Below are 27,186 nucleotides of genomic sequence, written 5' to 3' on the forward strand. Positions count from 1 at the left end.
TGTTGCTTTAAGTGCACTATGAGTAAAAAGAAAAAACTGTGAAGTAAAGATACCGTTAAAATATACAGCAGAACAAATGTAAACAACACATTCTTCTCGCAGTTTACTGCTCTGAGAATCTCTAAAATATAAGAATACTACACTTATTTTACCTTCAGTTTCAGACTTTGTACCTCCTCCAGATTCTCCAAATGGATTTGTACGCCTGAAAAGTATTTTAAAAAATTATGATCCAGTGGTCAGTCACCATGAGCCACAGGGAAGCAATCTCAATCACTGAACCCAGAGTTAAAAACTAACAGTCAGAAAACCTTGTACACACATTTTTTAAAAGATCAACAATACCCCTTCCTGTTAAGGAACACTACTGATGACCAACTTACCTGTTACAAAGGCCCCTACCCTCACACTAATGGGCTGAACTCAAGGTTGCTGTATTTCAGAAAATGTAGACAGATAGGATGTGTAGCCACAAACATACAAAAATCAACATCATAATAAACCATGTTGCAAAAGTTCCTGAATTTAAATAAACTAGGACAGAGAAATGGCTGATTTAGCTTCAACTTTAGTTACATGAGAAAAATGCCAGGAATTTCCTTGGATTGTGGGGGGAAAAAAAAACCTTTTAGGTCCTCTAAGTAAGTGACGCAAATTAACTACAATAATTTGAACATTTTCTAGTATTAGACCTGATTTCTCAAGGCACCATAACAAAATGCAAGAAGAACAGCTAACCAGAGATGGAAGCAACTTCCTCCCTAATTGTGCTTGAGTCATGACACACCCACAATAAAGGAAGAAAAGTACAATCCAAAGTAGGATTTATAAGTAAACAGAGAGCTAAGTGGTTCTAAGATAACACTGGCTTTCAGATAACATGAAATTTATCTCCCTAAATATGTATCTGACCTATTATATCAAATGCTAAGTATATTCCTATGATCAAATGTAAATTATTCTTTCTTTGCCTCAGTCATGTACACCCAGTTACTATATTATCAATTTATTAAGTGTCCAACCTACTTAATAAATGATTTGCCTTAAGCCATATTTCCCTCGTCCATAATCAAAGAAAAGTTTTAACTACTTTGATAAGGATTTATCATTATATAAATAAAGATAATTCATTAATAATTCATAGCATGACAATGTCTTAGTACCTTGCTGGAAATTTCTTATTCTAACACAAGATAACATTTTCCAATAAACCTATGGCACATATATATTACTCTCATACATTAAAATATTGTCATGATATCAACTGTATTGTCACAGGACTGTCACCTTTATTCTGTAATTTTAAGAGTAAATACCTTAGAAGTGGATCTGATAAACCATTCAGAATTGAATATTTCTAAAACTAAATTATCTGAACTCATTTAACTGAGGCAAAAACACAGAAAAGCCTTCATGATTCCTTTTCAACTATCAAAATTCTGTTAGGTAATTACAGAAAGAAAAACATAGCTGATGCACAAGATATGTGAGAGATGGCTCTCAACTATAGAACTGGACTCATAAGCCTTACAGCTTTACAGACCTATCACCCACCTGCCTCCCTGGCCAGAGGCTTTTGCCTGGCCAGACTGATCTTCACACACAGGAGAAATGATGTCAAACTGTATTGGGGTATCTGGGGCAACAAGAGAATCTAGAGAGAGGGCAGCCAAATTTGTGGTCTCAGATCCTAAGGATCCTGAACTGCTGGTTCGAGCTGTGGGTGGCCGAGATTGTCTAAGCAGAGAAGAAAACAAGAAGGCATTGCATTTAGTTTTTTCTTGGAAATTAAACACTGAAACCATGAGAAAAAAAAATAATTTTATAAAGCGATGAGAAGAACAAATTTTAATAAATACAACCCCAAATCACAGCTACTTGATCAAAAGATTTCTTTCCAATTACTAAATTCAGAAAAATAAATCATTTTAACCTAGGGATAAACACTAAGGAAATTTGGAATCCTTATTTATTTAGTGCTCTTGCTGGTGAATTCACCAATTTGAAAGTACATTTTCTAGAACTATTTTGTACTAATGTAACTAGCACTGCTAAAATCCAAGTGTTTGCTAACACTTTCAATAGCCCATATAGTTCTTTTTAAATAACCCATAGTCCGGTAACTCACCCTGCCGGCCTCAGGCTCTCGTGCCTCTGCTGGAAAGATGGGGAAGGAGTGACAGCTTCCAAAGCTGACTGATTTACTCGTGCAGCAATTTCCTATTTTTTTTTTAAAAGGACTAATTAGTAAAGCAAGAAAACCAACAGTTTAAATATAACTCTGAATTCTCAGAGTGGTCTTAAGTTATACTTAAATTGTAAACTTAAATTGTACTTTTGTAAAAGTTACTAAAGTAGTTCCACATTTTCTAGCCTTAGTATTGAGATACATAATTAACTTCACAACATTATAACTTAAGTTTCCTCTTTCTTCCTATAAATCTAAGGGAAAAGCCTGATTTTTTTCTACTAGTATGCTATGCTAAGTCACTTCAGTCGTGTCCGACTCTGTGCGACCCCATAGATGGCAGCCCACCAGGCTCCCCTGTCCCTGGGATTCTCCAGGCAAGAACACTGGAGTGGGTTGCCATTTCCTTCTCCAATGCATGGAAGTGAAAAGTGAAAGTGAAGTCGCTCAGTTGGGTCCAACTCTTAGCGACCCCATGGATTGCAGCCTAACAGGCTCCTCCGTCCACGGGATTTTCCAAGCAAGAGTACTGGAGTGGGGTGCCATTGCCTTCTCCTTCTACTAGTATACATAATAGGAAATATTGTTTTTTCTTTAAATTTTAACTCCCAGATTTTTTAGATTAAGGTTTGTATTGCTAGCACCTGGTACAGTGCCTAGCATATGTGCACTCAAACTTGCTAAGTATAGAAATTTAAAAGGAGTAAGAAATAATCAAAAATATTAAGTATATGACTATGATGCTGAAGTTTACATAATTTTACAGAATGTATTTATGCTCAGAAATATCTGTGTATTTACTGATAAAGTTAATATGGATATTTTTAGGCCAGATTTGAAAAAAGTTTCCATAAGAAATATTTTAAAACTTATTAAATAATTTAAAACTTATTTAAAACTCAAGCTAAATAAAACAGTATGTACACTAGAAAAAATAATCACAAAACATTTTTGCACTTCTGTGTCTTATAGTTAGGCAAAAATTAATGAGAGAAGAAATATTTAATCACTTTGTGACAGTGTGAAGACACATGTCTTCATACTGTCACAAAGTGATTAAATATTTCTTCTCTCATTAATATAAATAATTCTGGATAATGTCAAAAATATTAAAACTTTGACTTCTGATAAAAGTACAATAAGTCTGAATTATTCAAATCCAAACTCTGTATTCACTTTATATTCCCTAGATATTAACAAGTCATCTAATTTGCATTTTAATTTTTTGTTGTTTCCAAGGGACATAACAGAAAGAAAAATCTAGATTGGCAGGAGATTAAGTTAGTGAAAGCAAAAGACTCCTCTACAGTTAGCACTGATTTTCTTAAATTCATAAGATCATTATAAAACATTCAGGAGCAAGTTAAAAGATTACAGAACTTGAGAAAATGTAATAAAAGCCATATAAGCCACCAAAATACTAAATTTTGCCAGATCTGGATACCATAAAATAAAAATATTACCTCTGGGTTTTCACTTAAATATATTTGTTTAGATATGTTATTTATTGTACAGATCCACTGCAAGAGAAAAAAATAGAAAAATATGATTAGTATTTTTTTCTACAGTGCTTCCCTTCTAAAAGAGAGTATTCAATATTTAACTAACATAGAAGTTTTAGTAGAAGTAACATATAGCCTTTCTTATAAGATACCTTCCTATATACAAAAGCATATATATGTATAATACTTGAAGGTGTAACAGAACACTGAAGAGATTTGTTATTTTTAAATCCCACATTTATTTCATTAAAAATATAGCCATCATATTAAATTATAATTTAATAGTCTGTATTTATCTTTATAATATCACATCCTCCTCTACTGCTGCTGCTACTGCTAAGTCGCTTCAGTCGTGTCCGACTCTGTGCAACCCCCATAGACGGCAGCCAATCAGGCTCCCCCATCCCCAGGATTCTCACATCCTCCTCTAATCCCGAGCAAATAAAACAGTCTGAACTCAGATATCATGATTAATACCAATGTAAAAAAAGTTAAGAGCTAAATATATTCCTTGTGAATGTATTTTACATACTTCCCTTTCAGGTTTATAAATAACACAGAAAACACTCGCTGCCCCACATCCTCTGCTTCACTCTCAAGGATTCTGGTGCCAGAGGAGCCTCACAAAACTAACCTAATATTTATTGTGTTTGGTAAAAACCCTGCAAAGAGCAGACATATATCTGTATTCCTCAGAGACCAAAAGCAGGTTTTAATACCTACTCTTTTCTGTAAGAAGTAAATAAAAGTTGATCTCTACGTAATTTCCAACATTGTCTTCTACCAAGACAATTATATAATACCAGATAAAATGGCTCATTATCAACTTAAGAGTATATTTTCATTGAAGATTTCTCAAGACACAGTTTTTCAACTGTCAGTTCTTAGTAGTAACTTACCTTCCATATTTGGTGTACTACAAGTAAAAGTGGAGCCAAAAACAAAAGAGTCGTGAGGAAGAATAAACACTCCCAAATTTTTGTTTTTCTTTCTTTCATTTCCCCAAGGTTTTAAACTTTAGTTGCTTACTGCCATGCTACATCTGCTGCTACTATGTTCTTAATGCAGCAAATACTGTCTCAGAAGGTTGGTAAGAGAAGGGAATAAACTCAACTCTAGCCTCATGATACTAACAGCCTGCCAGAAAGCAGCAGTCACAAGGCTATTTCTGAATCTGAGCTTCTAAAAGGAGAGCAAGCAGTGATCTCTAAGCTCTCTACTTATAGGTCCACTTATAAAATTCCATGTGAAACTTAAGAATGTTGCTTGAGGGACAACTGACTTTTATGAAAAAATTAGCCACGATTTCCCAAATTTCTAAAATGAACACATCAATATATCTTGTCATCAGAAAAACAGCTTAAGGTGATGATAAAGAAATTAAATATGAATAGATAAAATTTTACCTCTTCATGGTCTTTTTTACTCTCTGCTTGCAAAATTGAAGACCTGAAACAAACAAACAAACAAACAAACAAAAGTCTGACACTCAACTTTTTTCTAAAGTACTTTTAACATGAATGAGAAATTTTTACCTTTAAAGATACACATAAAACCAATCAGTATCAAAAAACAAAACACAACAGAAAACATGTAACCAAGAAGACTAACTACCAGAGGTATCAGGACTTAGATTTTACCAACTCTTCACTTTGTCTATCTATGCCAAGATGTACCAAAAAAGAAATGTGCTGGTTTTCAGAAGGCAGACTATAGAAAAGGACACTGACACTAAGACAATGCATTTCAACTTTCTGACACTGACCACATATTATTTCAAATATAAATCAGTCATCTTAATAGAAAACACTAATTTTACCTCATTATTTACTATTTTTCCTTGAATATTGTTAAGTAAAACTTTTCAATATATTAATCACTAACATAAGGAGATGTAGGTTTATATTTTCTTCTTTTTTTTTGGAGAGTACAATATTGTGTTGGCCTCCGCCATGTATCAACATAAATCAGCCTCAGATATACATATGTCCCCTCCCTCCTGTACCTCCCTCCCATCTTCCACCATCCCATCCCTCTAGATCGTCACAGAGCACTGGGTTGAGCTCCCTGTGTCACAAATTCCTACTGGCTATCTATTTTACATATGGTAATGTATATGTTATTTAACTTATATGCAGAGTACATCATGAGAAATGCTGGGCTGGATGAAGCACAAACTGGAATCAAGATTGCCGGGAGAAATATCAATAACCTCAGATATGCAGATGACACCACCCTTATGGCAGAAAGTGAAGAAGAACTAAAGAGCCTCTTGACGAAAGTGAAAGAGGAGAGTGAAAAAGTTGGCTTAAAGCTCAACATTCAGAAAACTAAGCTCATGGCATCCGGTCCCATCACTTCATGGCAAATAGATGGGGAAACAGTGGCTGACTTTTATTTTTCTGGGCTCCAAAATCACTGCGGATGGTGAGTGCAGCCATGAAATTAAAAGACGCTTGCTCCATGGAAGGAAAGCTGTGACCAACATAGACAGCATATTAAAAGGCAGAGACATTACTTTGCCAGCAAAGGTCCGTCTAGTCAAGGCTATGATTTTTCCAGTAGTCACATATGGATGTGAGAGTTGGACTATAAAGAAAGCTGAGTGCCACAGAATTGATGCTTTTGAACTGTGGTGTTGGGGAAGACTCTTGAGAGTCCCTTGGACTGCAAGGAGATCCAACCAGTCCATCCTAAAGGAGATCAGTCCTGGGTGTTCATTGGAAGGATTGATGTTGAAGCTGAAACTCCAATACTTTGGCCACCTGATGCGAAGAGCTGACTCATTTGAAAAGACCCTGATGCTGGGAAAGATTGAGGGCAGGAGGAGAAGGGGACGACAGAGGACAAGATGGCTGGATGGCATCACCAACACAATGGACATGGGTTTGGGTGGACTCTGGGAGTTTGGTGATGGACAGGGAAGCCTGGCGTGCTGCGGTTCATGGGGTCGCAAAGAGTCAGACACGACTGAGCGACTGAACTGAACTGAGCTGAATGTGTTCCCACGCTATTCTCGCAATTCATGCCACCCTCTCCTTCCCCCACTGTGTCCACAAGTCTGTTCTCTATGTTGCATTGCCATTGCTGCCCTGCAGGTTCACCAGTACCATCTTTCTATATTCCACATGCATGCATTAATATACAATATTTGTCTTTCTCTTTCTGGCTTACCTCACTCTGTATTATAGGTGCTAGGTTCATCTATAGAGGTTAATATTTTAAGAGTTAGGAAAAAAAATTGTTTTTGCTAATTTTGCATCACACTGGGAATATGAAATGGGAAATCATGTTAAGCATTAGCAGAAAACTGAAAATATAAAAATGTAAATACATCCAGTAACATTAACAGTTTGGTAATTTGGACAAATGAACACAGGGACTCCCAACACCTACTGTCATAAGTGGCACACAGTGATTGACATCCATTATATTTACAGAAGGACCATGAAATAAACATTCAGTATTTTCTTAGCTATTTAAAAAATGTACTTAGAATAAAATATAAAAACTGTAAAGCAATAACCAAAAAGTTAATTGTTGCTTCTGGTTAGTGAGGTTATAACTTTTTTTAATACTCTCTTTTATATTTTTTCTGTGCTTCTCAAAAATTTGTTTTAAAAGCTATTATATGGAATTCCTGTTTAATGCAAAGGTAATAGAAGTTTTTAACATGGCATATAAACATTAATGGCCTAAATAATTAATATGATCAGAAATACATGATTAACAGTTTAAAATATTATTGTTAGCACCTACTACACACTGGGCACGTTACATATGTTAGATTTCTAGTCTTCATAACAATTTATAAAATAGAAATGAAGATCCTCCCTCCCCCCATTTTACAAGTAGAAAAATGAAGCTCAGAGAGGTTAGGTAACTTGTCTAAGACTATAAAGTAGCTGGTGGATCCAGAATTCAAACTTTCTGACCCCATGTTGAAACTCTTTATACTAACTTGTGCTGCCTTCCCGACACCATGCTGGACTTTCGCTGACCAATCTTTTAACATGAAATCACACGTCTTTACCGCATAAACTTGCTTTGACAGCCTCAAAATATTAAGACATCATTTATGCAAGTCAAAAAGGAAAATTCAACTAATTTCTACAAAATTAAAAAGAAAATTATCCTAATACATAATAATTCTAAAAGATCTACACAATGTCCAAATGCAAAGGAATTATCCTACATTTCAGTAGTTTAAGATATGACAGTTTTTTTTTTAATAGTAGAGAAATATACTAACTTTTTGCCATCAAAAGAAGTGATCTGAAAACAGTACCGCCTGTCTTCACAGTCCACAGCCATTACTGAGCAGTTGTCTATGTCCATGGCCAGGCCTCCTGCTACGTCCCCACGGGCCTGACTCATTAGGTTTCCACCCTGCGTGAAGTAAAACTGTCTGTCCCAGGTAGATGACACCAAGCCTGTTTTACTAAATGAAGAAAGTACATTTATTCTTTAATAACAAGCCAGGTAAAAAGGCACCAAGGTGCCTAAAAAACATAAACATCAGTTTTTCAGTCATAAATTCATATATGCTGACCCCCTTGCATGAGTGTGCATGTATATATTTCCAAAACAAGATCGGAAATGATCAAATTATAGCTATTATAATGATGCTCCATAAAATATAGTCCAACATTCACGGAAATAAATTCAAAACAAAAGAATTTATTTTACTTCGAGGGTTAACTTGCATTATCCTTTCTTCTGGTAAAAACTAACATTTGACTTGATGGTGTGATTACATATATTTTAAATTATGATAATTATCATAACATTCACTTGTTATGCCATTTATTTAAACTCTAATTGGTTTTACTGTTTAAAATAATTCTAAATCATTTGATAAAAATCTAAATAGAATTTTACTTTTGAAAATTACTCATGTACCTAATTTGTCAAAAAGTTGACATAAATACTAATTGTGGTATTAGTAAAAAGATTCTATATTTAGTAAAATCAAAACAATTTGGAGATATCAATTATACATTATATTGACTTGTTATTGCCTTAACTGATACACAATATATGAAAATAACAATAGTTTTCTTACTTCCTAGCATTAAGGTACCCAGCCTTTCGGGTTAAGTTTCGATGAACAGGAAATTTTGTGGGATCTGGGTCAGGCATGTATAAAGGGTCACTGGCTACTTCCAAGTCCTCTATTGTCTGCTGCATGGTCTCTACATCACTGTCCATTTCCCTGCGAACACTAACAGAGAGAACAGATTATTTACTACCAACCACAACAAAGAACACCTCACCAATCTCAATTATCTGTATATTTGTTCTGTATGTTTTCCTAAAGAACAGCAGTAGCGTGGCTGATTAAAGTAGCATGCTTATAGCAGCTTTACATTTTGAAACTTTAGATATTTTGAAAACAATACAAAATTCCAAAGCTAGTGAATCCACACCGAATGACTCACTTTGGAGGAATTTTCAAACTGCTCTGTCCTGTGCCTTTAAACAGTAATCATTTTCATCTGTCTCCATATCACAGTTTAACCACATGACTGCTAGGATTTTGAAGCTGATTAGAACTGCTTTTTCTCTCTTTAAACTTTCATGGCTTGGAAAAGCAAGATTTATTTAATAATCTCCCATCCATACTCTACAATTCAGATAACTGTGAAGATAATTCATTTATGGATAATTACTATTAGGTGCCTGTTATATTCAGACACAAAATCTAGTTTCAAATCAATAAGAATACCATCCGATTTGACACTGTTATGAAATTCAGAGTTCAAATGCTGTGGAAAAGATGGTGAGAAAACCAAGAAGCATCCACAAGCCACTCAAGAAACACTCCCATGGCAGGGAAAACAGCCCATCTGAAATTAAGTGCTAAATATTTTTAGATTATGGTATTTAGCTGTTAGCTTATTCTCATAACTTCATTTTCAGTTTTAAGGAAGAAAATACTTACTTCTGTACACTTGTTCCAATATTAGTTAAGAATTCTTCCAGTTGGTCATTGAGATTTTCAGAACCCATCTTAAAGAAACTTATCTGGGGCAAGAGGGTGTGGGAGTGGGAAGGTTAACAATAGAAACATACACACACAAACAAAATACTTAGAGTGAATCATATACACAATCGCCAAGATACACAGGTAAGTAAAAAGCGCTATTCCCATTTGTGTAAAAATAGGTTGCAGTTTACAGTGATTTTTACTGAGCATAGAGTCACTGAAAAGACTACACTTAAATTTCACCATGCATCCTCTTATACAGTAACACATACATATGGTAAGTAAGTTTTTAAAATCAGAAAAGGTATTTTCAAACATTTCAAGTAAGTCACACAGATAAATATTTCATGTTTACTACAAAGGTAAGTAAATTTTATATCAGAGGAATAATAAGCACTCATTTTCAAAGGAATATTCAAATTTCATAAACTCTTCCTTTTAGGGCACTGCCATTTTGTCTTATGTTACTCAAACTTAATTTTCTAGCCTCCTTCCTGATGTACCACTCTTGGAATACTGAGGAGTTTATCCAGTTTAACTCAGGAGGTATGCAAGGAACATGACACAAACTCAAGCATGTCCATTCTCTTTCAGATTTATTATAAAACAAGAGTGACTGGAAGCTTGAGCAATAGGAGTAGCTCCGGAGTTCCTTTAGCTTTCTGTTCCCTGTACTCAGCTGAGATGGACAAGGTCTAAATCCAAGGTAAGTGTGTTTAATTTACCCTAAAATATCTGAAATCTTCATTTGCAAGGAAAACCCTTCTAACTGCCTTAAGCTAGCACACTGACGACATTTTAAAAAATGCTCGAAAACCAGACAAAAATGAGTATTCTGACCTTAGTTTGTAATATCTTTACATTTAACATAAAAATCAAACTTAAAAGAAAGTTCTTAGGACAGTTACAAACCAAAACACAGTACATTATTCACCTGAGCTTGCATATACCCAAGTAGAGGTTCCAACAATGCTATTTTCTTTTTGTACTGAAGAGTATTTAACGCACAAAAGTAATGCATCATGGTTTGATGTTGTTTTTTTCTGGAAGTGTAGACATCTTCTGTTACTTCATACTTCACCTTTGAGTGAAAAGATTAAAAATACAATTATTTATTTGATTTTAAGTTAGCTTTAGTGGTGGCCAAGGGGAAGAGACTATCCAAGGAAAAAAGTGCATTGTCAGCAATCGTACATAGCTTTCTTATTTTCTGAGATAAAAATCCTGCAGAATATTGGATAAGATAGTTTTCCTGTTTTACTGTCAACCATTTTCTTTTTAAAATGCACATTAAAAGCAGAATTCTGCAAATAACTGAGAATGGTATAGTGACTGAACTAAAGCCTGGAGGAAAAGCAAACAACAGTCTGGGTTTAGCTTAGCCATTAATCTTTGACCTTTTTGAGTTCACAGCATACCATTCTCCTCCTAGTTCTCTGGTTCTCTCCCTACTGTGCCTCTTTTCTTATATTTGTTTTCCTTCACCCACACTTAAACCATGTCCCTTGTTGTACTCAGATGACAAATACTCATTGAGCACCTGTTACATAATACATTCTGTCTCTTTTCCTGCTTTCCTTAGAATACCAAATCAAGTACCAAGAATATTCCAATACACCAATGACTCCCCAGCTTTTATCTCCTGCCCCTCATTCTCTCAGTTGTCAGACGAAGCAGATCTCCAGGGGGGTTCTTTATGTGTGTGTGTGCTAAAAACATATACAACTGAAGACAGTACGCTCCCTATAAAACTTGCTCCTCTACTTAGCTCTCTTAATTTTTCCTGGATCCATCCCATCATCCAAGAATTTTAGGACTCATTTTTTGTTCCTCCTCCTACCATAAGTCTTGTCAATTCTACTTACGAAGTATCTCTGAAAAGTATTCCTTCCTCTCCACTTTCAATAGCAACCTTATCTGAGGCTCTTCTAATACCTTTGCAAACTATTCCAGTACCTTTTCATTGGATTCCCTCTAGCTTTGTCCCCTTCATATTTCCATTAGTATTTTTTAAGTCAATTGCATGCTGTTACTCATTTAAAATCCTTTGGTGGCTGCCTACTCTCAATAACACATATTTCAGTCATTAACATAGTAACCTGGCCCCAAACTACTTTCTTGCCGTTTAGTCATACCTCCTCCCAGTACAGCCTGTGCTCCAGATGCACTGAAATGATTACCTTTCCATTATCATAATTATTGCAAAAAATGATAATAATTGCTAAAAGTCAGGTAATCTGTATGCATTCTTTCATCTTCACCACTACTGAGTTTTTTGAGAGGGAAATTTTGAAACCGGGTCTCCCGCATCGTAGGCAGATGCTTTACTGTCTGAGCCACCAGGGAAGTCCAACCAGTGTATGACCTCGGGCAAATGAGCCACAGAGCTGAGATTAGTCCCCAAGTAGTGTGACTCCAGAGCCAGTGCTCTTAACTTTTACACTCTCCAGGCTCTACCATGTGCTTCTGCAGAGGCTGTTTTTCTTCCAGAAATGCCCTCTTCCCTAACCCCAAACCACTGATATCTGCTCATCTTCAGTGCAAATGGCACCTCCTAAAAGTATAACCTTTCCCAACTTACCAATCAAAAGATATGCTGCCCTGTCTGTGCTCTCCCAGCATTTTGTTAAGACTTCTTTACTGCACTTAACCCCGTGTTGATCCCTGTATTCTGGCAGCTGCTCTAGCCACCTGCATGTGCTGGGGGGGCACAGTGACCACTCGTGGGAATCCACAGTTGTGCATGATTGACAGCGTAGCAGCCACTGTGACACAGAAAGGGGGTAGTTCTCGCACAAAATCAGTACACAGGCTTGCTTTCTTTGACTACTCGATTTTGTGCAGATATTAATAAAATATGTACATTTTAAGATCTACATTTGTTTGTTATTTTGACACAAAGAAGTAATTAAAGACTCTGAGGATGAATTTTATTTTACATTGCCTCTGGCTGTTACAGGCAATTTTAAAAAAATATTTCCACTAATTTACTTGAAAAATTTGTTGAGCACCTACTACATATTAGTGACTGTGGGGAAACAGTGTGAACAGGCTCCACTTCTGTCTTCAGTGAGTGGATAACCCACACTTATTAAAGGCTTCCTGTGTGAAGCCAGAGGCAATGTAAAAGAAAATTCATCCTCAGAGTCTTTAATTACTTCTTTGTGTCAAAATAACAAACAAATGTAGATCTTAAAATGTACATATTTTATTAATATCTGCACAAAATCGAGTAGTCAAAGAAAGCAAGCCTGTGTACAGATTTTGTGCGAGAACTACCCCCTTTCTGTGTCACAGTGGCTGCTACGCTGTCAATCATGCACAACTGTGGATTCCCACGAGTGGTCACTGTGCCCCCCCCAGCACATGCAGGTGAGGCTGCAGATACAATTCCCAGGCACAGAGACCTCACTCACAAATACCTAGTGGAGGCCTACTCATCCATCCATCCATCCATCCATCCACACGTAACATAGACATTCTCTGTAAAGGAGGAGGTCCTCATGGCAGAATTTCATTCAGTTAAGTATGTAACAATTCAATGTTTCTACCACAGTATCTCAGAACACACTTTTGAATACATATATATAACAAAACAAATGCAATGTGATCAAAATACAAAGAGAAAGGGGGTGATGTTTCACCTGGGCATCAATTACACTTTCGGAATAGTTATGTTTACTTATTAAATTCTATCAACAGAAAAACATTTTGTTTAAAAAGACAACTATTAATTATCTGATAATTAACAGTTAACTGCTACTGCTAAGTCACTTCAGTTGTGTCTAACAGTTAACAGAAAGGCTCTAAAATAACTGCAGGAAAGAATAAACTAAGGGTAATACAGCAAAATGCACGAAGTTACTGTTGGCAACCATTTTTAAACTGGAAAAAGTAGACCATCTAATGAAACAGTTGTTAATTAGGATTTGTTGTTGTTGTTTAGTTACTAAGTTGTGTCTAACTCTTTGTGACCCCATGGACTGTAGCCCACCAGGCTCCTCTGTCCATGGGATTTCCCAGGCAAGAATAACAGAGTAGGTTGCCATTTCCTTTTCAGGGGATCTTTCTGACCCAGTGATGGAACCCACGTCTCCTGCATTGGCACACAGGTTCTTAACCACTGAGCCACCAGGGAAGCCCATTAACTGTGATACTGAAGGAGGAATATGTACCAAACCTTGTCATTTTCTCTCTTTTTGGACAATCTGCTATATCTGTTAATTGCAGCATCATGATCTGGAAAACAGAAATGACTATTAACAACAATGCAATAATATTTAGCAAAACTTATAAGTCCTCTAATGGGTTTCACATGTGCATCTTTCAACAGATATACTGAAGCAAAATAAGAATTCTCTACTATGTGATTAATGAACCCTTATGTTCCTCACAGCCACACAAAAACACCCTAAAGTATGTTTCTATTTATTAAATTGGTAAAAACATTTAATTTCAAGGAAACAGTAGTCTACTAAAAAATTTTTTAAAGTATTTTTAGTACAAAAACAGCAAATACTCATTAAAGAAAATGTGAAATATACAGGAAAATAAGGAAGGAAAAATATATACCACCTTCTCAGGTATCATAATGGTAACAAACCACAAGATTTAACTTCCTTTAAAATTTTTCTTCTAGGACAAACAGTGCAACTTAAATAACAATAGATTTAATAATATTCACTTAAGTTTTTAATTAGATTCATTTCTCTTCGATTATTACATAAAATCTAGCTACAGGTTTGTGTTGATAAATGCATCATTTGCATCATTGTAAGAAATAACTGTACAAAGTAATCAGAGCTTACCGTTACTAGCAATCTGAAACACTTCCTTTAATGTCAATATTTCTGGAAAAGTTCAAGAATAATTTAAGTTTAGCATATTTATGAACTATCTTAAATTATGTTTAGAAATTTAAGCTACAATTAAAACTCCAAGTAATATTTCAAACTTCAACATTTAAAGTGAAAAAGTTACTGTGTTTCAACTAGCCCTAGGGAACATTTACTTTCATTAGCAACTGTTACACCACCAGAATGGAGAAGGCAATGGCACCCCACTCCAGTACTCTTGCCTGGAAAATGGGCTGCTGTCTATGGGCTCACACAGAGTCGGACACGACTGAAGTGACTTAGCAGCACACCACCAGAAATTGTACTTGCCACAAATTATGACAGAAAAATAAATTTTAAAACTACTGCAAATTCTCAAATATACAAATATCCTGATTTAGTACCAGAATTCAACTTACTGATCTTCTGATAGTGACTCTAATAAGTTCAAATGCTGAATGAGAAACATTTTATTGACAAGATTTTGATATTCAGTCCCCTTAGACTGAGAAAAGAGGTCTTGTTTCTTGATCTTGGAAAAAATTATTCTTGAAGATTACCAAGACATTTTAATTCCATCTCTAAAATACATCTGTCTTTATTCCATGTATCATTAAATACTTTATCATCACTGATACATTAGCTCAATATTTTTATTCTATCTATGTATTGTGTAGATAAGTCTGTATGACTGTCTGAGATTGTAAATTGTAAGAAAGCAAAGCTAAGTCTATAAAGCTCTCATTTTATCACCTGATAATATGCAATGGGGGGGGGGAACCCACCAAAAGCTACTGAGACATGAGGTGTTAGACGGGCCAGCCCCCATACCTCCCATCACTCCAATCCACCCACAGAGCTCATCTCCTATGCCACTGTCCCAGCTGAGGCCTTGGTCACACCTAAGTGCACACTCACAACTTCCGGGTCCATTCTCCTAGCATCAAATCCATCCTCCAAAAACAGTTAGAATAGGTCCACTTCTTAAAGACCTCTATTGTCTTCTCTTTACTTATAAGCTCAAGTCCAGCATCTTTGGCATGATCTGATCTATTTCTAGAGGTATCTCCCACCATGCCTCAACACATCCAACACTGCAGCCACACTGAATTTCTCAAAGCAAGCCATGTATTTCTACAACCCCTAACTTTGTGCTTTCTGGTCCCTCTCATCAAACAATGACTCTCTTCTCTTGGCAAATTCTTCATTGTTCAATGCTCATGTCACATCTGTGGTGAAGCCTTCCTGATACCTTCCTCTGAGCCAGCCTTCACTGCACCATGCTCATCCCAAATTACAAGAGACAGAGTACCATAATTATGTTTACCCATCTCCTTCTCTGAGCTTTTTCAAGGGAAGTGGCATCTTAGTCATATCAGTACTCCTCAGTATATAGCTTAACATCTAGCAGGAGCCCCTATAAATATTTAACAACTGAAGTAAAGGTGATACTTGCTACAGTCAGAAATGGGTAAGGTATACAGTGATAAACATTTTATAAGCAGTGATCTTCTGACAGCTAATGCAAGTAAACATAAGCTTAGTTCAGTACCTTTCAGATCTCTTTCTTTAAACTGGGTAATGGGGAACATCATGGCATCAGCAAGCTGTGTTGAAAGTACCGCATGACAAGAGCTAAGCTGGTAAAAGAAAAATCAAAAAACCCAAATAACTAAAAAGAGACAATCAACCAGCATTATGGAAATTACAAAAAATCTAGTAAGAAGGTGTTGATACAGGGACTTCTATGGCATCCAGCAGTTTAGAGTCTGCACTTCCACTACAAGGGTCACAGGTTTGATACCTGGTTGGGGAACTAAGATCCCACTTGCTCTGTAGTGGAAGCGTAGTTAAAAAAAAAGATGTTGATAACATTTACATAAGGGAACACTAACATCACATAATTTTGTGACAGTCAAAAAAATTCCATTTAAAACTCTCAGAAGAAAACATGTGATAATCTTGGATTTAGCAATGGTTACTAAGATATGACACAAAAGCACACGCAACCACAGAAAATAGAAACTGGACTTCATCAGAATTAACTTTTATGCATCAAAGGATACTATCAAGAACACAAAAAAAAACAACCCACAGAATAGCAGCAAATATTTACCAGTCACATATCTGATAAGGAACATGTATTCTTTAGAATGAGGAACTCCTAAATATAGTACTAAAACAAAACCCAATTAAAAAACAGGCAGGGAATTCCCTGGCAGTCCTGTGATTAGTTAACAGCTTAACTCTTCTCTCCCTGCCTACATCAAACAACACAATGAAAGGCTGAATGTTACATGAGAGTAAAGAGAGCACAATTATACACTTATTCCTTGAAAACAATTTGTTTTAATCATACATATAAAGTGTTATTTTTATAAGACAGTCACCAAGATTTGGAAACAAGGTCCTTCTTTAAATAGTAATCTTTTATAGTTGAGATTTACTCATAAAAATCATAATAAAAGTTCCCAATAAATGCTAAACAACTTGACTAACTTAATTATAAGATCACTTATCCAAGCAAAATAAAGTAAGCATTTACCTCATCTATTACTTTTGAAAATTGCTGCAAAGTAGAACTCATAACTTCATCATCACCCCCCAGTGGAAAACGCTGAAAAGTGAGAAACAGAGATGAAGTAAAGGTCCAATGCTCTATGTCTTTTGTGAGTGGCATTATAATTTTCATTTTTAAATAACTTCAGAAAACTTCAAAAATTTTGAATAAGCTCTAAAAACATCATTTTTATAAAATAGTGTAATTCATAGAATTAGTACACATTAATTGTCTGCTAAGTAACCAATCAACATGATATACAGGAATGCACACCACACTAGGAATTCAGAGATTTAAAATTAGCTCCAGTTCCTCTGCTAGCCAGCTGTGTAAACTTGAGCAAGCCTCAGTTTCTTCATTTGAAAAAAGAGGCAAATCAGATAACCTCTGTCTCTAACATAAAGTCATTAAAATTAGACATAAGTGCATAATGGAATTTCAATGGCATATCAAAATTACCTTCTATGAGTTCTAAAATGCTTAGAATTACTGAAAAGAAATTCTGTTTATCTATATAGATACTGTATCACTACACATTTTAAATCATATTTTTAAAACTTCCATATACGGTACCTGTTTTTCATATTCTTTTAAAAGTTTTGAAGTCAGGTGTGTTGCTGCACTTAATTCATTCTGGAAAAGATGAACATTCAAATTAACACAATAGTACAGATAAAGAAAAACTTTAATTGAAGATACTACACCACTTTTATTCATCACTTAAATACTGTACGACATGTTCCCTTAAATCACTGGAAAGGGAACTACAACTAAAGCACTTTAAAGGGAGCCTCAAACCATGAAATAGACACCATCAAGGAATTTAGCACTGTTTCAGATGTGTGCTTTTTCTTTCCAGCTAATAAAAACTAATTAGTTAAAGCTAGAAGTAAGCTGTATATAAGGTTATTTAGCAAAATCTTAAGACAGTCTACAGTGTTAACTGATTATCCCTGTTCTCCACATGCTGATAATAGGCCATGAAGCATTTAATAACATACAACCAAAATGTGGTCGACCTAGTCATATGAAGCAACACAGCAACACAGCCATATGAAGGTAACACTTTTTTTTAAAGACTTTTTTCACTGATGAGTATAATGACAAATGTAGTTTTTCTTTTACACATTATGTAGTCAGAAATCAAATTCTTGAGAGACCTATCACTAAGCAAAATAAATAACTATCACAGTAACTTTAAAGTACCTAATGAACATTTGAGTTCAGAAAGAAGAGAAATTAAGGAGAAAAAAAAAAGAAACTGGTGCTCTTAATTAATCCCAAAGAGAGTTTATCATAGGACCCAGGTTGCTGTTAAAGTTTATAGTTAAGGTGCCTAAACACAAGCTCAAATCTTTTGTCTGTTCAACTACAAAATCTAGTTGCCTTCTTTTAAAATTCATCTTCTGTTACCTGGGAGCTATATCTAATCTTTATTACCTTCTAACTAGATAGAGGCTAGCTACTTTCAAGCCCTCTGCTCAAAAAGGGGAAGTATCCCATAAGATTAAAAACATGATTAGAGAAAATACTGGTGACAATATGGGGTTTTTAGTCAAATCTTAGGCAAAGATCACTATCAATGAGTTTCACTAAGACAGTCCTTACTGTGTTTGGGGAAGAAGAGCAGATGATTCATCACTTTTGTAGTGCTACAAACTAAACACCAGTAATGGAAATGTGAGCTCTGTAATACAAAATACTTAATCTTCATTCACCTATTCAACAAATGTTTATTACTCTGCAACACAGACAGGGCTAAATACCAGTAAATAAGAGACATACTATTTCTGTCCCCATGGGCTTAAAGATTCATTTTATAAATGCACTGAGTCAGCCTTTAGTTCTTTACCTGTGCATCATAAATCCGATGCATAGCCTGATACAACTGGTTCATATAGTTGGAAATAGCTGTGGCATCTTCTTCAAATACACCCAGTAAAGACCTTGTCTGTATAAAATAAAAGCAATAAGTTTATGTTAAGCATTATATAAATCAAGTGGAAATCTTTTTTTTTCCCCTAAAGGAAGGAAAAATCATAGGATACTAGAACTCGTAACAGTTCTGAGTTTTAATCTATTTTCTCTCTTTTGATAGAAATGCCAAGATGTCAGAGTTCCTTATTCTCAATTTCACTTCATTAAAACAGAGAGATTTTCCAACTATGTCACACAAACCTCAGAAGGAGCAACAAAGGTTTATTTTTATAAATTAGAAAGTCTGCAATTAAACTAAGACTAAATCTACAGACTCAGATAAGACTAAATTAACATTACTACATGTACAAATATTTTAAATATCTCTTCTCAGGATAATTTAGTATGATTATTTCTCTTTTTCCAGTCTCTTCTAGTTGTATTGATATCAAACTCCTTCCCACTGCAATCCAAAATCACACCACAGTGCCCCTTTCCATCCCCAACATGGCCTATAAACTGCTAACAAGATTTTTTCTGAGTGAAGACTTTGGGGTTACTTTTTCTTCTTCTTTATACATTTCTATATTGTTAGGCTTTTTTTTTTTTTTTTTTTTTTTTGCACAATGAGCATAGGCATGTAAAAATTACCTGCACTTTCAGAGTAAAAACTTGTCAGTCAGTAAATGTTAAGACTGTGAGAGATAAGGAAACAGCATATTAAGGTAAACTATGATCACCTTTTTATATCCCATAGGCAGGCGAACAATTAAATTTCAACAATTATTGAGATAATTACATCTTAAAATCTGAAACAGCAACTTTGTACTTTTATTGTCAGTCAGTTCAGTCGCTCAGTCGTGTTCAACTCTTTGCAACCCAATGGACTGCAGCACGCCAGGCTTTCCTGTCTATCACCAACTTCCAGAACTTGCCCAAACTCATGTCCATGCAGTTGGTGATACCATCCAACCATCTGATCCTCTGTCGTCCCCTTCTCCTTCTGCCTTCAATCTTTCCCAGCATCAGGGTCTACTTTTATTGTACAATTAGTTAATTTACACATTAGCCTTAGAAATTGGTTCTTAAAAACTCAACTTCTTCCTTAGCTTCCTATTTTCAGAAACAGCAGCTAAGTCACTATGATTAAAAAAAAAAAGGCAGCACAAAATCATGTCAGTATATGAATCCAGTTTATCTCAGTCCTGTACTTCCCAATGCCCCAGAGATTTAAAAATGAAAAAAATTTATACACTCTGAAAAGAAACCAAAGTATGCCTCAGAGATTTAAATCTAACAGAATTTTTTTTAGCTCTAGTGCCCTACTCCCATTCCCCAAGTGTTATTTTAATATGTAAAAAAGACAACGTCATGAAATCTCGTTTAGGTAGTTCCATTCCTAAGAAAAATCTGCCACTTAGGTTTTTCTTTTTATCTTCAAAAATTATCATTCTAATTCAAGGAATAAAACATTATGCAAAAACATGTAGTAAACTTAAAAAGATGTTCTTAGCCTCAAACAGGGTTGAAACAGCTTCCCTGTGTTTTTAAGTTCATAATAAAAAGTTCAAAATTGTATAATGACTTTAAAGTTAGCAGCTTACACAAACGCAATCAATATGGTACCATTTCATAGAATCTATGATGACATCCACTATGAGATGCACCAGTTTTATGGTGGCTCAGACAGTAAAGAACCTGCCTGCAATGCCGGAGACCCAGGTTCGATCCCGAGGTCGGGAAGATCCCCTGAAGTAGGAAATGGCAACCTACTCCAGTATTCTTGCCTGGAGAACTCCATGGACAGAGGAGCCTGATGGGCCACAAGGCCATGGGGTGGACATGACTGAGCAACTGAGCATGCGTGTATAACAAACAAAATAATGTTGGCAATTAAGCTATGAATTGAGATTTTATGTTTTGAAGTTTTTACTTTATATTCATGGGAACAGATCTTTGGCAGAATTTTATATATAACTCTCATATAAACACAAAAAAAGAAAACACAAATTGCCTAAATTAATACAACTCTAAAATTTCAACTCTTTTTTTTTTTTTTTGGCTGCACCATGCTGCATGTTTTTTCCCTGACCAGGAACTGAACCTGCGCTCCCTGCATTGAAAGTACAGAGTCTCAACCACTGGACCACCAGGGAAGTCCCTATAATTTCAACTCTTGTATTTTTTTGACATAAGAGTCATCACTAGCCATGTTTTCACATCCAGTATTATTCTGTGCCACAAGCAGGTGACAAATATTTCTTAGAAGCGCTCCACTTTTATCTCCAGTATTTTCTTCCAAACTATTGATATCCAGTCAGCAAGTTTTGATGGCAACACTTGCTTCATTTTACCAGCTGTCAAAGAAATATTTTCAGACAAAAAACAAGACTGATAATCCTTCAAGTGGTTGTTAAATTGATTTGTTGGCTGAACATTGAAAAGTTGCACTTGGTGCAGCCATGTCACTAGGAGAAATAACCAAGTGTGTACATTTGCAGGCAATTTACAAGGAAAACAACATCAAGTATAAGAGGCATCTCAATATAAGAGATATCAAAATGTGAATCAAAAAAAGTACGCCTCATAATCTATGAGTATTTCACATTACGCCAAAGAGAAAAGCCTTCATTTGGGACTGGAGTTTGTCTTCCCAGTTCTAGCTTGGATGAATCATTGATATTTATCTACACATAAAATCAATTATTTTTTAAAGATCATATCTGTTCTTACTAAATAGAAAGTTTCTGACTTAAAAGCAATATGTAAACATGGATAAGGTATCTAGTATAGGCTTCAGATTTCCTACTTCAACAAATGATATCTTTTGCAGAATGGTACAGTTTGAGCAAGATAAACCTAAAAATGTTTTTGTTCAATTATCTGGATTTGCAAATATACCTCTATTTTAATACTTAGTTACTGTAAAGTAAAACCAAAAAGAGGGGCTTCCCAGGTGGCGCTAGTGGTAAAGAACCCGCCTGCCAATGTAGGAGACATAAGAGACCAAAGTTTGATCCCTGGGTCGGTAAGAACCCCTAGGTGGCATGGCAGCCAACTCTAGAATTCTTGCCTGGAGAATCCATGCACAGAGAAGCCTGGCAAGCTACAGTCCATAAGGTTGCAAAGAGTTGGACATGACTGAAGCAACTTAGCGCACACAACAAAACTAAAAATAATAACTATAACTCAGGGTAGTCTTTCACAACTTCCAAGTTCTATTTTATATAGCAGTTGGCAGGCCACATTTGATTATGATTAAATAATCTAATACATATATCTATATCAGGAGCTTTAAAAGTTTTCCTCCTTTCTGTTATCATCTTCTCAGACTCCATTCTAGATAAATCCTGTAAAATGACATTGTACAGGAGACAGGGGTCAAGACCATCCCCAAGAAAAAGAAATGCAAAAAAGCAAAATGGCTCTCTGACGAGGCCTTTCAAATAGCTGTGAAAAGAAGAGAAGCAAAAAGCAAAGGAGAAAAGGAAAGATATACCCATTTGAATGCAGAGTTCTAAAGAATAGCAAGGAGAGATAAGAAAGCCTTCCTCAGTGATCAGTGCAAAGAAATAGAGGAAAACAATAGAATGGGAAAGACTAAAGATTTCTTCAAGAAAATCAGAGATACCAAGAGAACATTTCATGCAAAGATGGGCTCAATAAAGGACAGAAATGGGATGGACCTAACAGAAGCTTCCCTGGTGGCTCAGATGGTAAAGCGTCTGTCTACAATGTGGGAGACCTGGGTTCGAGCCCTGGGTTGGGAAGATCCCCTGGAGAAGGAAATGGCAATCCACTCCAGTACTATTGCCTGGAAAATCCCATGGACAGAGGAGCCTGGTAGGCTACAGTCTATGGGGTCGCAAACAGTCGGACACGATTGAGCGACTTCACTTTCACTTTGACTTAACAGAAGCAGAAGATATTAAGAAGAGGTAGCAAGAATACACAAAACTGTACAAAAAAGATCTTCACGACCCAGATAATCACGATGGTGTGATCACTCACCGAGAGCCAGACATCCTGGAATGTGAAGTCAAGTGGGCCTTAGGAAGCATCATTATGAACAGAGCTAGTGGAGGTGATGGAATTCCAGGTGAGCTATTTCAAATCCTGAAAGATGATGCTGTGAAAGTGCTGCACTCAATATGCCAGCAAATTTGGAAAACTCAGCCTGGAAAAGGTCAGTTTTCATTCCAGTCCCAAAGAAAGGCAATGCCAAAGAATGCTCAAACTACTGAACAATTTCACTCATCTCACACACTACCAAAGTAATGCTCAAAATTCTCCAAGCCAGGCTTCAACAGTACATGAACTGTGAACTTCAGATGTTCAAACTGGATTTAGAAAAGGCAGAGGAACCAGAGATCAAATTGCCAACATCCATTGGATCATTGAAAAAGCAAGAGAGTTCCAGAAAAACATGTGCTTCTGCTTTACTGACTATGCCAAAGCCTTTCACTGTGTGGATCACAATAAACTGTGGAAAATTCTGAAAGAGATGGGAATACCAGACCACCGGACCTGCCTCTTGAGAAACCTGCATACAGGTCAGGAAGCAAGTTAGAACTGGAAATGGAACAACAGACTGGTTCCAAATTGGGAAAGGAGTATGTCAAGGCTGTATATTGTCACCCCGCTTATTTAATTTATCTGCAGAGTACATCAAGAGAAACACTGGGCTGGAGGAAGCACAAGCTGGAATCAAGATTGCTGGGAGAAATATCAATAACCTCAGATATGCAGATGACACCACCCTTATGGCAGAAAGTGAAGAAGAACTTCAAGAAAGAGCCTCTTGATGAAAGTGAAAGAGGAGAGTGAAAAAGTTGGCTTAAAGCTCAACCTTCAGGAAACTAAGCTCATGGCATCCGGTCCCATCACTTCATGGCAAATAGATGGGGAAACAGTGGAAAACTTTATTTTTGGGGGCTCCAAAATCACTGCAGATGGTGACTGCAGCCATGAAATTAAAAGACGCTTACTCCTTGGAAGGAAGGTTATGACCAACCTAGACAGCATTTTAAAAAGCAGAGATATTACTTTGCCAACAAAGTTTCATCTAGTCAAGGCTATGGTTTTTCCAGTAGTCATGTATGGATGTGAGAGTTGGACTATAAAGAAAACTGAGCACCAAAGAACTGACGCTTTTGAACTGTGGTGTTGGAGAAGGCTCTTGAGAGTCCCTTGGACTGCAAGGAGAGCCAACCAGTCCATCCTAAAGGAGATCAGTCCTGGGTGTTCATTGGAAGGACTGATGCTGAAGCTGAAACTCAAATACTTTGGCCACCTGATGTGGAGAGCTGACTCACTTGAAAAGATCCTGATGCTGGGAAAGACTGAAGGTGGGAGGAGAAGATGACATAAAATGAGATAGTTGGATGGCATCACTGACTCAATAGACATGAATTTGAGTAAACTCTGGGAGTTGGCGATGGGCAGGGAGGCCTGGTGTGCTGCGGTTCATGGGGTCGCAAAGAGTGGGACATGACTGAGCGACTGACCTGAACTGATGCTAGATAAACAGTCCAGATAAGAACAAAAATTTATGTCCCAAAGCATTAATCTCAGCTTTCTATATAAAACTACAAAAGTCCAACAACAGGACAACCATATTAAGTCAGTGAAGGAAACACGCAACCTTTGAGTTGTTTATTCAGTATGTAATAATGTGTGAAGATACTTAAGTTATCATGTGTAGTTAAAGCCAAATAAAAATCATTATGCACAATATAATCTCAATCACATTAAAAGGTGTAAGAGAAAGGAAAAAAACCTACAAAAAAGAAAGCAAACTATTAACAGAGTTTGCTCCCAAGTGCTGGACAGGTAACTCTGTGCTTTCTGTACCTTTAATTTTTCTGAAGCAAACAACTATTATTTTTATAATAAAGTACAAAGATTAAAACTTTCAGTATCTATAACAGCTGAAATTTAGAGAGTTAAGTGACTTTCCATAAAGTAGAAGGTACCAACTGGCAGTAAAGACTAAAATCCTTATATCCTAAATCCCAAATCCAGGGCTTTCATTCTTGCCACAAGTTTTCCCCTAGAATTGCTTCCCAATGTTTTCCCTTTCTAAATCCCAGTTGTCCCAATTAACTTTCCCAAATAAATATTAACTAGTTCAGATTTATTACTTCTAGAAATTGAAAGACTATCAATGTGGCTATTTCATTAAAAATTAATACTAATATGGCACATGCTTGTAAAAAACAGAAAATACAAAAAACTAATGCTCAAGTTGTAAACTTACTGTGTGAAAAACTCAAGAAATTAGATAAATTAACAGATTATACCCTCCTCATAAGTCATGGCTAAGGGCACTGTGTAACCCATTCTGAGCAGTCTTTATGAGCAGCTATAAAAGACAGGCCAGGTAAGAGAAGAAAGGTAAGGCAGGCTGTTGAGTCTTATACAAAAGTAAAATGACTAACTGTACCTGACCAATACATCCCACAAAATTTTTGCGAAACAACTGAAACAAATATAGCTTATAACTTTATACTACAGAAGTCATTAAATATTTGAACTGGCTATTATTCTGGCAGTCAAAATAAGCCAAGAAGTTGGTCTCTCTTTGTGTCAGTATAGGCTGATAAGAGTACATTACCAGCAGGGATCAGGCCTGTGAAGATAACTTTCAGCATGAAAAAAAGCCCAATCAATTCTACAATCAGAGCCCAACTCCAACTTGGCAATCAAAACTGGCACCATATCCATGGCAGACAAATCATACAGGAAAGTGGGATCTAGCCTCTCCCTCCTGTTCTTCTGGAGTCATATTAAACCATTAAGACACATGAAATATGTGCAACTGTAGTTCTAAATGAACATTTCAGACAACTGTCTTCATTCTAAGTGGTAGCCCAACAGCAACATCGTCTCGAATCCCTTATTGTGTAAGAAGACAGGCCCAGGGATGAAGTTTCTCAGCCCAAGTTCCAGCCCCTACCAGCATGTTTTTTTTTTAACATAGCTGATTTCATTCTTCAGCACTGAAAACATAAGTCCCTGTTACGTCTTCCTATCTTAAGGAAGAGACTATCTTAAGCTAGAGCAACCACACCAGCATCATCCCCAATGCACAAAACAAGGGGCTTTTATTTTGATGAGTTTACTAGAGCCAAGTCTGCAACCCGGGCGCAGCAGTCGTGGAGCCGCAAAGGCGCCGTCCACCTCTCGGCATGCACGGCCCGAGTGACAGCGGCTGCACTCAGGGTCACGACACTCGGCCGGGAGGCTCCAGGATCAGTGACGGGCTTCGCCGAGGGCTTTCCGCACGGGCTAACCGACAGACTTTCAGTATTTCCCCCCCAAAATTGTCCATTTCCTTCCCTAGCTTGATCAGAAATCATTAAGTCTACAGGGTCTTTTCTCCTCCTGCATTTCCTCTGAAGAGGTTTTCGAAAAGAAAATTCCAGGATCTGGATTTATCACCTCACATCACGGCAATTAAAAAGCATCTTTTGTCAAATACAAGGGAGCCCCGCGCGCGTAGCGACCGCCGGGCCCATCAGCCACGGCGGCGGCGGTTCGGTCGCCGCCCGCCGACTCCCAGACCCCGAGCGCGGCTCTCGGCCCAGCGACGCAGGCCCACGCGGGCCTCGGGAGGGCGGCCCGGCCTCGGCAGCTCCGGGCGCCGCCCGCGACAGGCAGGGATACTGGGGGGCGGCGCCCACCTGGGCCAGGGCGGGCACCTGCGGCCGCGGCGGCGCCAGGCCTGGAGTCGGCCAGCCCCGCTTCTTCCCTCGCCTCCCGCCGCCTAACCTGTGGGCTGTCCTCCAGTGTCTCCTCGATGGGCAGCTTGTCGATCCCCGGCATCGTGGCAAACGGAGGGCGGCGGCAAGAGAGGAGGCGGCCGCCCACAGCTCCCCGCACCCGCCCGCCTGCAGCAGCTGACCCCGACCCGCCCTCTCTCGCTGGCTCCGCCGCCCTCGCCGGGCGCCGAGATGCCGCGCGATGGCGCGGGAAATCCCGCCCCGCCGGCCTGCCTGCTCCGCCTCTCTGCGCGCTCATTGGCTCACGACGACGCCCGTCAGCGCGGCGGGGCTGCCCCGGAGCTTCCTTCGGTGCTCCTCGCTCCGCTGAGAGGTAGGGACCTGGAGGAGGCGAAGGCGTCTGAGGCGGCCTTCTTTGCGCACCTCGACACCTACCCTTCGCAAGCGGTTGGCTATAAATCGTAGGGGACC

The 27,186-nt window shown here is 37.4% G+C and overlaps 1 protein-coding gene across 1 annotated transcript in view; it reads right to left on the reverse strand.

The window, feature by feature from the left end:
• Window positions 1-26,961, reverse strand: part of APPL1 (adaptor protein, phosphotyrosine interacting with PH domain and leucine zipper 1) — a 34,522-nt gene extending 7,561 nt beyond the window's left edge. Inside the window, exons 1-16 of the mRNA XM_055558253.1 lie at window positions 26,765-26,961; window positions 18,927-19,025; window positions 17,648-17,707; window positions 17,060-17,131; window positions 16,067-16,154; window positions 14,488-14,529; window positions 13,860-13,918; window positions 10,614-10,760; window positions 9,635-9,717; window positions 8,756-8,914; window positions 7,943-8,131; window positions 5,097-5,139; window positions 3,652-3,708; window positions 2,129-2,220; window positions 1,555-1,737; window positions 153-205 (exon numbers count right to left, since the gene is read on the reverse strand). Coding sequence (XP_055414228.1) covers window positions 153-205; window positions 1,555-1,737; window positions 2,129-2,220; window positions 3,652-3,708; window positions 5,097-5,139; window positions 7,943-8,131; window positions 8,756-8,914; window positions 9,635-9,717; window positions 10,614-10,760; window positions 13,860-13,918; window positions 14,488-14,529; window positions 16,067-16,154; window positions 17,060-17,131; window positions 17,648-17,707; window positions 18,927-19,025; window positions 26,765-26,818 — 1,480 coding nt within the window. The 5' untranslated portion in view covers window positions 26,819-26,961. The remainder of the gene's footprint in view (window positions 1-152; window positions 206-1,554; window positions 1,738-2,128; window positions 2,221-3,651; window positions 3,709-5,096; window positions 5,140-7,942; window positions 8,132-8,755; window positions 8,915-9,634; window positions 9,718-10,613; window positions 10,761-13,859; window positions 13,919-14,487; window positions 14,530-16,066; window positions 16,155-17,059; window positions 17,132-17,647; window positions 17,708-18,926; window positions 19,026-26,764) is intronic.
• Window positions 26,962-27,186: the final 225 nt, after the last annotated feature.

Source organism: Bubalus kerabau, chromosome 20 (genome assembly GCF_029407905.1).
Source record: "Bubalus kerabau isolate K-KA32 ecotype Philippines breed swamp buffalo chromosome 20, PCC_UOA_SB_1v2, whole genome shotgun sequence".
In the NCBI taxonomy this organism is placed as follows: domain Eukaryota; kingdom Metazoa; phylum Chordata; class Mammalia; order Artiodactyla; family Bovidae; genus Bubalus; species Bubalus kerabau.